Below are 14,529 nucleotides of genomic sequence, written 5' to 3'. Positions count from 1 at the left end.
CTTGCTACCAATAGAATGTTATTTATATGGGGGATACAATCTTCCCAGCTCTGCAGATTTTGCTGTGAAGAGACGGAATCATTGGACCATTTGTTTTGGTTCTGTCCATTTGTAGCTTGTTTTTGGACACTGGTCCAGGAATGGCTAAAGGATTGCAATATTTACCTGGAACTAACCTTGCAGATAGCATTACTGGGTGATCTGAAAAGTCATAGTCAATCAATCAATAATATAATAATACTTTTAGCAAAGCTGTTTATTTTTAACTCTCAATCTGTAGAAGCAATGAGAATAGAAAGGTTCAGAACTTTTGTAAAACATCACAGTACGGTTGAAATATATATGGCAAATAGAAATCCGATATGGATGGTGTTAAGAGATAGATGGGAGGTATTGAATAGAGTTGAAGGATGGGACTAATAACAAATAACAACAAATAATAACAAAGATAGCTAATAATGTAAAGCATACTGTGTCCATAATAAGTATATAGGCTGTATGTTGGGAGCTTTTGGGAAAGAGCACAGTTAGAAAGATATGGCATATAGAAGCAAACCGGATGGACATCATGAAAACGATCGGAGAGGTTGAGAGTAGAAGTAGTTCAGGAGCAAAAAATAAATAAATAATAATAATAATAATAATAATGATATGTATGTATGTATGTATGTATGTATGTATGTATATGTATATATATATGTATATATATAATAGAATTATTGTAAAATTAACTGTGTCCATAAGGTGTAGATAGTAAGTATAGACCGGAAGTAGAGGCCTGGGCATTGTTGTTCACTAATTTACTCCAAGTAGGGAAAGGATGGTGGGGTTGAAAAGTAATAAAGGGGAGTATATATATAAAAAAATATATATATATAAAAAAAAATAAAAAAAATAAAAAAAAACATGGGGGATTGGAAGTGATGCAGACAATTACATTGATAGAAGATACAATCTATCTGCAATATTAAGCTGATCCATTCCCCCCCCCCAAAAAAAAAAAAAAAAAAAAAAACAAACAAACAATGGATTCGCCAACTAACTACAAGTTCAATGTTTTCAATTCCTCAGTGAAATTAAGTAGCGAAGGGAAGAAATTGACAAGTTCTGACCTGCCGCCTACATGTGTTTTTATAGTTGATGAATTAAATGGTGCTTATGATGATGAATTATGTTTTTTTCTGGCTTTTGACAGGCTGTGTAGCATAGCAACTCACTGCTTCATCCTCTTCTTCCTCCCTAATCCAATCTCCCTTTTTCTCAATACCCATTTAAAGGCTAATTTAAAAGCCCTGATGCAATTTCCAAGCCTCTCTGAACATCCTCTCTCTTCACTGTTTGTGACTTGCAATTGAAGATGGAGAAGGGGCGGTAGAGAGGGATGTAGGGGGAGGAAGAGAGAGGGGGAAGTAGACAGATGTAGGGGGGAGGAAGAGAGAGGGGGAAGTAGACAGATGGAGGGGGAGGAAGAGAGAGGGGGAAGTAGACAGATGGAGGGGGAGGAAGAGAGAGGGGGAAGTAGACAGATGTAGGGGGAGGAAGAGAGAGGGGGAAGTAGACAGATGTAGGGGGAGGAAGAGAGAGGGGGAAGTAGACAGATGGAGGGGGAGGAAGAGAGAGGGGGAAGTAGACAGATGGAGGGGGAGGAAGAGAGAGGGAAGTAGACAGATGGAGGGGGAGGAAGAGAGAGGGGGAAGTAGACAGATGTAGGGGGAGGAAGAGAGAGGGGGAAGTAGACAGATGTAGGGGGAGGAAGAGAGAGGGGGAAGTAGACAGATGGAGGGGGAGGAAGAGAGAGGGGGAAGTAGACAGATGGAGGGGGAGGAAGAGAGAGGGAAGTAGACAGATGGAGGGGGAGGAAGAGAGAGGGGGAAGTAGACAGATGGAGGGGGAGGAAGAGAGAGGGGGAAGTAGACAGATGGAGGGGGAGGAAGAGAGAGGGGGAAGTAGACAGATGGAGGGGGAGGAAGAGAGGGGGAGAAGTAGACAGATGTAGGGGGGAGGAAGAGAGAGGGGGAAGTAGACGGATGGAGGGGGAGGAAGACAGATGGAGGGGGAGGAAGAGAGAGGGGGAAGTAGACAGATGGAGGGGGAGGAAGAGAGAGGGGGAAGTAGACAGATGTAGGGGGGAGGAAGAGAGAGGGGGAAGTAGACGGATGGAGGGGGAGGAAGACAGATGGAGGGGGAGGAAGAGAGAGGGGGAAGTAGACAGATGGAGGGGGAGGAAGAGAGAGGGGGAAGTAGACAGATGTGGGGGGGGGAGAGAGAGGGGGAAGTAGACAGATGTGGGGGGGGAGAGAGAGGGGGAAGTAGACAGATGTGGGGGGGAGGAAGAGAGAGGGGGAAGTAGACAGATGTGGGGGGGAGGAAGAGAGAGGGGGAAGTAGACAGATGGAGGGGGAGGAAGAGAGAGGGGGAAGTAGACAGATGTGGGGGGGGAAGAGAGAGGGGGAAGTAGACAGATGTAGGGGGGAGGAAGAGAGAGGGAGAAGTAGACAGATGTAGGGGGGAGGAAGAGAGGGGGAAGTAGACAGATGGAGGGGGAGGAAGAGAGGGGGAAGTAGACAGATGGAGGGGGGGGAAGAGAGAGGGGGAAGTAGACAGATGTGGGGGGGAGGAAGAGAGGGGGAAGTAGACAGATGTAGGGGGGAGGAAGAGAGAGGGGGAAGTAGACAGATGGAGGGGGAAGTAGACAGATGGAGGGGGAGGAAGAGAGGGGGAAGTAGACAGATGGAGGGGGAGGAAGAGAGGGGGAAGTAGACAGATGTAGGGGGGAGGAAGAGAGGGGGAAGTAGACAGATGTAGGGGGAGGAAGAGAGGTGGAGGGAACAAGTGATGGAAGAGGTAGATGGAGAGATTGAAAGGAAATAAGAGGGAGAGGAAGGGATAGATAAAGTGATGAAAAGAAAGAGCGGGTGGGAGGGAATGAAAGATTTAGAGGGGAAGGGAGTGAGAGAGAGGGGGAGCGAGAGAGAGAGAGAGATTGTTTGAGAGTGTTTTCATCACAGGGGTGAGGTTGTCTCTGCCTGCATAAAACATGGAGCTGTCTGAACCGCAGTGCTCAGTAGCACATATGTTCTGGCCACAAGTGATTTGTAGAGCAGTTATTTCAGGGCACCTGTGTGTTTGTTAGTGTATGTGTGCAAGTGTGTGTGTGTGTGTGTGTGTGTGTGTGTGTGTGTGTGTGTGTGTGTACAAACGACTGTGTACGTGTGTGTGTGAGGGAGGATTGGGCAGCAGCGGCTGGGACGGGCCATATTTCATCTGGCGCATCGCTCACCGGGATCACCGATTTAAAACGTTACATCTTCTGCGTGTGGATAGCCAGCACTACTGAGCAGAGCTGTTTGTGTGTGTGTGTGTCCATAGGGGGCTGTGGGGGGGTTCTGGGCTGGTGAGGGTTCTGGGCTGGACAAGGGGTCTGGGCTGGACAGGGTTCTGGACTGGACAGGGTTCTGGGCTGGACAGGGTTCTGGGCTGGACAGGGGGTCTGGGCTGGACAGGGGGTCTGGGCTGGACAGGGGGTCTGGGCTGTGGAGGGGGTCTGGGCTGGGGAGGGTTCTGGGCTGGGGAGGGGTCTGGGCTGGGGAGGGGTCTGGGCCCATAGAGTAGCCCAGCACTACCATCTGCCTCAACTAATCAAAGCCTTGGTGATCAGTTGATACGTTTCATTGAAATATTTGTGTTAGTTCTGGTTTGGATTTGATACAGGTTTTATTGTCCTTATGGTGCCTCTGTCTCTCCAATCCTCATCAAGTCCTCTGTCCTAGAGAAAGATATCCCTTAGTGAAAGCAGTTTACTTTAAGCTCTGCTTTCTCTACCTCCCTCTCCCTCTCTCTCTCGCTCTCTCTCTCTCTCTTATACAATACCGGCCCAGCCACTCACTCAGTCAATCCCAGGCCAAAACGTTGTCCCTTTCCATGTCTAAAAATACTTGGGATGCGGCTCGACTGAAATTACTTTTTCCTTGCTCCTCGGAGCTGGGTGGAACGCACGCTGGGCAATTTAAATGCTAATCTAGGGACTATTTACTGGCTATTAAGAGGTCATTGAGTCTTCGGCCTCTGCGGGTTCAACGGAAAATATGTTTTTGTTTTGTTAGAGGAGGGAGGGATGAGAATTGTGTGTGTATGTGTGTGTGTGTGGGAAGTTTTGCTAACGCAGCATTGCTTGTGTGTGTGCGCTGGCCGGTCAGTCAGTGCCAAAATGAGGACCCAATCATCACACACTTGACCCCTTTTCCACCTTTCCATCTCACTATTCTCTAGTCCAATCATGTCGGCCGTGGTTAGCATAAAGACCAATCAGGATTCGGCTTAATAGGAAGCAGGAGCCTCCAGATGGCTAGAAGATTACTCTGAGGCTTTTTGGACGGGAAGCACCCGGGGATAATGAGGCTGATGTTGCTTTGTTAGCACAATGCTGTTGGGTGTAGTGCCCAGCAGAACCAACAGGCTCTGAGTTACTCTACATCCATCAATGCAACAGGGTGGAGAGAGTTAAGGGGTAGGTGTGTGTGAGAGAGAGATGCTGCGTGCATTGGATAGAGGGACACAGTGAGTGAATGTGTGATGGAGTTTGCATGGGTGTTTAATTCAATTTAGAGTGTGTATGATTTGCTTGTGTGTAGTTTGCAAAGTTAACTTAGTTTGCATAGATATGAGGGTTCTTGTCAGCAGCAACAGAGGAGGAATGCTGCTTGCTTGTTGGAGAGCCCTGCACCATGCTTGCTCCTCAAGTGTGTGTGTGTGTGTGTGTGTGTGTGTGTGTGTTTGAAGTTCTAAGGGAGAAGACAGGGCTGGTGTCTCCATTGAAGCTCAAGTTGCTTACCACTGAAGGCATCATCCCAGACATCAAAGGTTCCTAGCGAAGCACTATCTACTGTAGCTGCATCGGCCCTGCACTCAGCATATAGAGTATAGCCTAGCCTAGCGCACAGCACTCCTCACCTCACCACTCAGCATATAGAGTATAGCCTAGCCTAGCGCACAGCACTCCTCACCTCACCACTCAGCATATAGAGTATAGCCTAGCCTCGCGCACAGCACTCCTCACCTCACCACTCAGCATATAGAGTATAGCCTAGCCTAGCGCACAGCACTCCTCACCTCACCACTCAGCATATAGAGTATAGCCTAGCCTCGCGCACAGCACTCCTCACCTCACCACTCAGCATATAGAGTATAGCCTAGCCTAGCGCACAGCACTCCTCACCTCACCACTCAGCATATAGAGTATAGCCTAGCCTAGCGCACAGCACTCCTCACCTCACCACTCAGCATATAGAGTATAGCCTAGCCTCGCGCACAGCACTCCTCACCTCACCACTCAGCATATAGAGTATAGTATAGCCTAGCCTAGCGCACAGCACTCCTCACCTCACCACTCAGCATGTAGAGTATAGCCTAGCCTCGCGCACAGCACTCCTCACCTCACCACTCAGCATATAGAGTATAGCCTAGCCTAGCGCACAGCACTCCTCACCTCACCACTCAGCATATAGAGTATAGCCTAGCCTAGCGCACAGCACTCCTCAACACACCTCACCTCACCTCACCGCTCCTCACCTCACTGCCCCTTACCTCACCACCCCTCACCTCACCACCCCACCCCTCAACTCACCACCCCTCACCTCACCACACCACCCCTACTTGCTCACACATTCTCTTTCAAACACACATACACGCTCAGCCCACTCTCTGAGTGGGAGAGATAAGCACGGATCGCCTCACAGCTTTCCTATAAGAAGCCACTCTATAGCCCTCCCTCCCTCCCTCCCATCCTGCCCCTGGCTGTTCTTTTAATCCACTATCCAGTGAAAAGACCCACTGCAGTTGATAGTCATGAATAGCAAGGTCAGCGCCAGGGGATGGCCAAACAAAGGATGAAGCCGCCACCATTGAAGCACAGCAATTTAGAGGTTGTTAACTGTTAACCCAACCTGACCAACGAAGGGGAAAACACTTAGGATTGACCAGCGATGACCAATTATCCATTTAGCTGCAACGATAATGCTCAGCTCCACTAATCTCTAGTGTCACTTCACCTGTCATGGTGGCATCGTTGTATCATAACTGTCCTAACCTTGGGTCGTTACAGTGTTGAAACAAATATGTCAGATTTTGACCCCTGTATCAGTTGTTAGGGGCAACTTCAACTTGTTTGACCGTAAAATTCTAAATGTTGTCTAACCTCAGTTTTTTTTATTGGCTGTTTTGCTGACCCTTGACCCTTGTTCTGTGTTTCTCATTTGCCAGGTATTGAGTGTCCACGCGGCTCCAGGAACATGCCCAGTGGCATGCAGGTGGCTGAGCCCTTCAGCGACGAGGCAATGGCCTTCACCAAGGAGCTGGTACTGCAGAGAGAGGTAAGCGCAATGTCTATTTTGGCTCCAATTTCTTTGATTCCTGTGGTTTTACTTGCGACAGCATGTTTGGCTTGTTCCGTGGTCGGCCATATTGGATCACATTGGACCTCCAGTTTCATTTTGGCTCCTGGCTTTCTTTACTGTGGTTTTTGACGACTCTGGGTGTGTTTGTAAATTCACTCTGGAGTGCCAGAGTGCGCTCTGGGCTCTCGTAAATTCAGAGCGTTGTCAGATTGCACGTTCATAAATTCAGAGCGTTTCACTCTCGGAGGGTTCAGAGCGCACACTGGGCGTAGGTTTGAGTAGGGTTCTTCTGAGCATTCTGACCTCAAAACGGCAGTCAAGCATCCAAACTAACTGGCTAAAGTTGGTTAGCTTGCTAGCAATTGTCGGCTACAAATGAGAGAACACCTCACTCTGACCATTTTACTCGCCCTAGCAGAGCTGGTTAGGCTGTTTTCATGTTATCCAGATCATCGGGGACTGTACCTGTGCTGCTGGCACCAATTTAATTACGATTTTTTTTGGTGACGTTTACTGACACCACTCATATTCAACGGATGTTTAACGTCCGCAAATTCATCAGTTATCCTGCGCTCTGGCACACTCAGACGAGTGCTCTGAAATCGGAGTAGATAGCCAGAGTGAATTTACGAGTTGCGTGGATTGTTGACCATTTTGGATCATGTTTGACCTCCATTTCGATTAATCTATGGAACTCTGGTGCCTAGTTTCCCTTGGTGAATGCCATTCTAAATTGGCGATAGGAGTTGTTTTGTGTTAACTGTGAACTGAGGCCTGATCTTCCCTCCCCCTCATGTCCTTTTCTGACGGGCCGTGGAGAGACGATTAGGGCCTCCACTCCATCACCTCACCAAATCCATAGAACGTCTCAGTTGAATAATGGCAGAGCAGATAGACCCCCAGATAGGGATCCCCTGTAGCGCAGTTGGTAGAGCATGGCGTTTGCAACGCCAGGGTTGTGGGTTCGTTTCCCACAGGGGGCCAGTATGAAAATGTATGCACTCACTAAAATGTATGCACTCACTAACTGTAAGTCGCTCTGGATAAGAGCGTCTGCTAAATGACTAAAATGTAAAGGTATTAGACCAACCCCTTTCGTACTCTCTGGCAAATGTGGCCTTGTCTCACCCTCCCTCCAGATACTCCTTTTTACAAACTGATTCAAGGTCAGTTTTGTATCTCCCCACTAATAATTAAGGGTATGATTTGGCATGGGTAACCTTATCCTAGATCCAAACTCCCCAGATCTGCCCTTTTTCATTTACATTTTTACATTTTAGTCATTTAGCACACACTCTTATCCAGAGCGACTTACAGTTAGTGAGTGCATAGATTTTCATACTGGCCCCCCGTGGGAATTGAACCCACAGCCCTGCCGTTGCAAGCGCCATGCTCTACCAACTGAGCTACAGGGGGGGGGGGGGCACACTACTGTGCCTTTTTGTATTGACATGTTAAACAGAAAGCTCCTGAATTAACCGGAGCCCGTTGACGCCAGCTCTAAATCCAACGACAGCCATCCTACTGTAACTCTCCTCTCCTTTGGACCCTGTTGAAGGGTTCTGCGGGGACGTGTCTGTCCTGCACTCCTTTGTGCCCCTCTAATTGTCATGGAAATGTGGCTCTGAGGCCAAAGGTTTTGGCTGGAGTAGAGCTAAAAGGGGTAGCCTGTGTGGGATGAGCTAGCCAGATTGCTGCGCTAGATTCCCAACTGAAAAGCTTTGGAAGTGGAATTGAGGTTAGCGGGGCTGACAGGGACACACACGTTGTGCATATATATGCATGCCATGCACGAGCACACACATACACCACACACACTGTTATACTCTACACAATATAATAACAATAATAAATAACATATTCCATTTAGCAGACACTTTTTTTTCAAAGTGACTTATAGTAATGTATTGGTGGCCCTGGGAATCGAACCCGTAACCCTGGCGGTGCAAGCGCCATCCTCCACCAAGTGAGCCATGCAGGACCACGCTCACACACACGTTTGCTCGGTCACGCACACCCAAAGGAAACCCCAAATTGTCTTCCTTCTCTCACACGACATGCAGTCCCTCTTGCCCTCTCTCGTCCGTGTGAGTTAGCGTGCTTAGGAGAGCCGTTTAATGAGATCAAACACGGCGTGGGAGACTGCTGCTGCTGCTGCCTTAACCTACTGGCTGTGGCTAATGCACTCTCACTATGCCTAAGCTAACTGTACACAGAGAGAGAGAGAGGGATGGATGGAGGAAGAGAGGGAGGGGAAAGAGAGAGGGAGGTAAAGGGGGGGAGAAGGGAGAGATTGAGAGAGAAAGAGAAAAAGAGCGGGGAGAAAAATCCTGTTATCACTCTCTTTCCATCTCTCCATTCCCCATGTCGAAAAATGAGGGCCTTAGTCGAAGTGGCCAGATTACATTTTTTTTCTGCCCCAATCCCCCCAGTGTCACTGCCTTTTAAAACTTCCGCTCCGCTCCAATGGATGTGAATGGAGCCCAGGTGAACTCATTTTAGAACGTTTTCTGACTGAGTGCATTTTATTTTTTCATTTAGTGAATGAGGTTTGATTGAAGCTGCTCTCCAAGCGGTCGACGTTTCAGTGAATGGGGTTTAGTTTAAAGGGAATTCTCGATAGGCATTTCCACCGTTGTTTATATTTTTCGGAATCAGACTGTCAATACCGGTAATTTGAAGTCTTAGCAGGGGTATTCGACTTCAAGGCCTCGCGTTTGCCGAACCGACGGCACGTCAAACATCATTCCTTCTCCTCTGCCCCCCTTCTCTTATGTCTTCCTCCTCCTTTCACCTCCTCTCTCTCCCCCTTCCCTCCTTTGAGGAATTCTGTGTTAGTGCAGGCTTGACGGGTCGGCTGATATGTTGGGGTGTCCTCACACTCCTCGTGAATGTTCTCTCTCTAAAGCGCTGCGGCGACGGCGTCTTAATTTCTCCTGAAACAAACGCGCATAATTAAAGTGGCGCGTGTTGAGAGGAGCAGCCATGATTTCTGCCACTATTTTTTAATCTCTCTCTTGCTCTGTATTGGTGTCTACCTCTCTCTCTTTCTCCCTCCCTCTCCCATCTCTCTGTGTGCAGTCTTAATCTCTGACTGACACTCGCTCCCTCTCCCCATGCGTACTTCTTTAAAATAGCTTGGAAGTATTTCAAGGGAAAGGCATTCAGAAACAGCCCAAATAAGTTCCTCTTTTGATGTTTCCTCCTAGAACCCATATATCTCCTGAGGTATATCGTCGGCAAACATTGTTACATGTTCATTTTCCATCTTTCTCTATTTCATGCCAAGGAGGGTTTTCGTTCACAAAATGTTTGTGCATCGTAATAGATATGAATTGTATTGAGTGCAGAGCATTTGTGTCGAGAGGAACAGGGGAGTGGGAAAACCATGAATCAGAGATATAGGAAACGTAAGCAAAAAGGAAGATAAGATGGAAGTGGTAAAAGCGATAATATGCTCTTAGGCCTGACTGCAACAGAATATTCTCCACTCCATCCCTCCATCACCACTGTCTGTGATAGACAGAATGGGAAAGAACAATGAAAGAGGGAGGGAAGAGGGATTTAATGTGGCTGGTCTGCCTCCCACGCGTGGCTCTGACCTTGTTGTTGTGTGCTGGTCCCACCACCATGTCACAACTGTAATCATCAAACACCCAACGCTGCCAGCTCACTTAGTGAGACAGTTAGTCAGACAGACAGACAGACAGATGGACTGACTGACGGACGGACAAACACACTCGTTAGCCTCTGACCTTCCTCAGTCTCTCCATCCCTCTCTTAGTCTTTCTGTCTTGAAGTTTTTTTTAATTCAAATTCGGTCTTTCACTCGATGGCTTCCCTCCACATCCTATTTCTCTCTTCTTCTCTCTTTCTCTCTCTACCTCTCACCGCATGTACAGTGCCTTTAGAAAGTATTCACATCCCTTGACTTTTTCCACATTTTGTGGTTACAGCCTGAATTTAAAATCGATTAAATTTAGATTTTGTGTCACTGGCCTACACACAATACCCCATAATGTCAAAGTGGAATTATGTTTTTGGAAATGTTTACAAATGTATTAAAAATGAAAAGCTGAAATGTCTTGAGCCAATAAGTTATTCAACAATGTTGTTATGGTAAGCCTAAATAAGTTCAGGAGTAGAAATGTGCTTAACAAGTCACATAATAAGTTGCATGGACTCACTCTGTGTGCAATAATAGTGTTTAACATGATTTTTAAATGACTACCCCATCTCTGTATCCCACACATACAATTATCTGTAAGGTCCATCAATCGAGCAGTGAATTTCAAGCACTGATTCAACCACAAAGACCAGGAAGGTTTTCCAATGCCTCGCAAAGAAGGACACTTATTAGTAAATGCAGACATTGAATATCCCTTTGAGCATGGTGAAGTTATTAATTACACTTTGGATGGTGTATCAATTCACCCATTCACTATACAGGATACAGGCGCCCTTCCTAACTCAGTTGCCGGAGAGGACGGAAACTGCTCAGGGATTTCTCCACAACTAGCATAAATGACAGAGCGAAAAGAAGGAAGCCTGTACAGAATAAAAATATCCTGATGGCAATAAGGCACTAAAGTAATACTGCAAACAATGTGGCAAATAAATGTACTATTTGTCCTGAATACAAAGCATTATGTTTCGGGCAAATCCAACACAACACATCACTGAGTACCACTCTTCATATTTCCAAGCATGGTGGTTGCTGCATGATATTATGGGTATGCTTGTCATTGGCAAGGACTAGGGAGTTTTTTGTTGTTTATAAAAATAAACAAAATAGAGCTAAGCACAGGCAAAATGCAAGAGGATAACTTGGTCCAGTCTGCTTTCCAACAGACACTAGGAGACAAATTCACTAAAACACAAGGCCAAACTGGAGTTGCTTACCAAGACGACATTGAATGTTCCCCAGTGGCCTAGTTACAGTTTTCACTTAAATCGGCTTGAAAATCTATGGCAAGACTTTAAAATGGCTGTCTAGCAATGATCAACAACCAACTTGACAGAGTTTGAAGAGTTTTAAAAAGAATAATGGGCAAAAATAGCTCTTAGGGACTTCAAGATATATTAGTTTATTTTTATTTATATATATACACACACACACACACACACACACACACACACACACACACACACACACACGCGCGCACACACACGCACAGTTGAAGTCGGAAGTTTACATACACCTTAGCCAAATACATTTAAACTCAGTTTTCCACAATTCCTGACATTTAATCCTAGTAAAAATTCCCCGTCTAAGGTCAGTTAGGATCCCCACTTTATTTTAAGAATGTGAAATGTCAGAATAATAGTAGAGAGAATTATTTATTTCAGCTTTTATTTCTTTCATCACATTCCCAGTGGGTCAGAAGTTTACATACACTCAATTAGTATTTGGTAGCATTGCCTTTAAATTGTTTAACTTGGGTCAAACGTTTCGGGTAGCCTTCCACACGCTTCCCACAATAAGTTGGGTGAATTTTGGCCCATTCCTCCTGACAGAGCTGGTGTAACTGAGTCAGGTTTGTAGGCCTCCTTGCTCGCACACACTTTTTCAGTTCTTCCCCACACATTTTCTATAGAATTGAGGTCAGGGCTTTGTGATGGCCTCTCCAATACCTTGACTTTGTTGTCCTTAAGCCATTTTGCCACAACTTTGGAAGTATGCTTGGGGTCATTGTCCATTTGGAAGACCCATTTACGACCAAGATTTAACTTCCTGACTGATGTCTTGAGATGTTGCTTCAATATATCCACATAATTTCCCTTCCTCATGATGCCATCTATTTTGTGAAGTGCACCAGTCCCTCCTGCAGCAAAGCACCCCCACAGCATGATGCTGCCACCCCCTTGCTTCACGGTTGGGATGGTGTTCTTCGGCTTGCAAGCAACCCCCTTTTTCCTCCAAACATAACGATGGTCATTATGGCCAAACAGTTCTATTTTTGTTTGATCAGACCAGAGGACATTTCTCCAAAAAGTATGATCTTTGTCCCCATGTGCAGTTGCAAACCGTAGTCTGGCTTTTTTATGGCGGTTTTGGAGTAGTGGCTTCTTCCTTGCTGAGCGGCCTTTCATGTTATGTCGATATAGGACTTGTTTTACTGTGGATATATATACTTTTGTACCTGTTTCCTCCAGCATCTTCACAAGGTCCTTTGCTGTTGTTCTGGGATTGGTTTGCACTTTTCGCACCAAAGTACGTTCATCTCTAGGAGACAGAACGCGTCTCCTTCCTGAGCGGTATGAAGTCTGCGTGGTCCCATGGTGTTTATACTTGCGTACTATTGTTTGTACAGATGAACGTGGTACCTTCAGGCGTTTGGAAATTGCTCCCAAGGATGAACCAGACTTGTGGATGTCTACAAAACAAATTCAGAGATTTCTTTTGATTTTCCCATGATGTCAAGCAAAGAGGCACTGCGTTTGAAGTTAGGCCTTGAAATACATCCACAGATACACCTCCAATTGACTAAAATGATGTCAATTAGCCTATCAGAAGCTTCTAAAGCCATGACATAATTTCCTGGAATTTTCCAAGCTGTTTAAAGGGACAGTCAACTTAGTGTATGTAAACTTCTGACCCACTTGAATTGTGATACAGTGAATTGTAAGTGAAATAATCTGTCTGTAAAGAATTGTTGGGAAAATTACTTGTGTCATGCACAAAGTAGATGTCCTAACCGACTTGCCAAAACGATAGTTTGTTAACAAGAAATTTGTGGAGTGGTGTAAAAACAAGTTTTAATGACTCCAACCTAAGTGTATGTAAACTTCCGACTTCAACTGTATGTATATATATATATATATATATTTTTTTTTAATCTTATTTTTCTTCCACTTTGACATTACAAAGTATTTTGTGTAGATCGTTGTCAGAAAATGACAATACCATTTTAATCCCACTTGGTAACAGTACAACATGTGGAAAAAGTCAAGGCGTGTGAAGGCACTGTATGTGTGCGCAGTTGATTTCATCACTGCAGTATCTAGTAGGCTATAGTGTATCATCAGAGACATCAGGTCACTCTCTCTCCCTCACACCTCTCTGGCCCTTCCTGTTCTCACGTCCACCATTGGTCAGTGACAGCGCTGTACTCAGTCGTGTGTTAAAACGATCTGAGTTAGATGGACAGCGCCCCCTGTGCCCAGGCTGGCCAACAGGACAGGTGGGCGGGCGTGGGGAGCGATGACTCGTGTGGCTCCCACAGCAACGCGTGCACACACACACACACACTCACCCACCACAGATGCCACAGATTACAGGGCACAGACTCCCTCGACGCTCCAGAAGCCTTAACGCTAATGTCTCTGATTGGGCCCCCCATAGAGTGTATCGGTGGGTTTGTGGGTGTCTGTGATTGGGCCCCACACAGAGTGTCAGTGATTGGGCCCCACACAGAGTGTCAGTGGGTTTGTGGGTGTTTTTAGATGTGTGTGCCTAATCGGCAAGCCTTTGATTAGTTGAATCGGGTGTTTTAATGCAGTGCTGGAAAAAAAAGCGTTCACACCCTGTCTGTGGAAGCTTTAAAGAAATTGCTATTCAACAGTATTGGAAATAATACCTTTACCTGCAGAATTATGAAACACCTGCCCAACCCTATAATTTATCCAAGCCATCCACAGGAGGTTGGTGGCACCTTAATTGGGGAGGACGGGCTCGTGGTAATGACCGGAGTGGAATTTGTGGAATGGTATCAAATACATCAAACACATGGTTTCCAGGTGTTTGATGCCATTCCATTTAATCCGTTCCGGCCATTTATTATTAGCCATCCTCCCCTCAGCAGCCTCCTGTGAAGCCAGCCTATATGAGAATCACCTACTATATGCATTTGGATGTGGTTATGCCTGTTTAACGTTCTCCTGCTCACACACAGTTATGGGCGATGAAGTGCACCCTTCATGTGTTTTGAGCCCTTAAATGTGTGTTTTGCCTCACTCCCCAAGACCATATTGGATTTCTCCTTCGTCTGGCGCTTTGCATTGATTTCCGTTCACGTCTGAATTATTTGGCGTGAGTCAGATTACACAATTGCCGTGCTTCCATCTCTCATCTCTCTCTCTCCTCCTCCTGTCTCCCTCTCTCTATCTCGCACGTTCCATCTCTTTGTGTGTACAT

At 46.2% G+C, this 14,529-nt stretch overlaps 1 protein-coding gene across 1 annotated transcript in view; it reads left to right on the top strand.

Annotated features, from left to right (window-relative positions):
* LOC311124180 (staphylococcal nuclease domain-containing protein 1-like) overlaps window positions 1–6,449 on the top strand; it is a gene marked incomplete at its 3' end in the record, with an annotated part of 61,858 nt that extends 55,409 nt beyond the window's left edge. Inside the window, exon 6 of the mRNA XM_084198375.1 lies at window positions 6,259–6,449. Within this exon, the coding sequence (XP_084054501.1) occupies window positions 6,259–6,449 (191 nt within the window). The remainder of the gene's footprint in view (window positions 1–6,258) is intronic.
* Window positions 6,450–14,529: the final 8,080 nt, after the last annotated feature.

Source organism: Coregonus lavaretus (genome assembly GCF_964263955.1).
Source record: "Coregonus lavaretus genome assembly, contig: HAP1_SCAFFOLD_2287, whole genome shotgun sequence".
NCBI classification, from domain to species: domain Eukaryota; kingdom Metazoa; phylum Chordata; class Actinopteri; order Salmoniformes; family Salmonidae; genus Coregonus; species Coregonus lavaretus.
The sequence above is the reverse complement of the archived record's forward strand: the minus strand, read 5'-3'. Positions and strand labels throughout refer to the sequence as shown.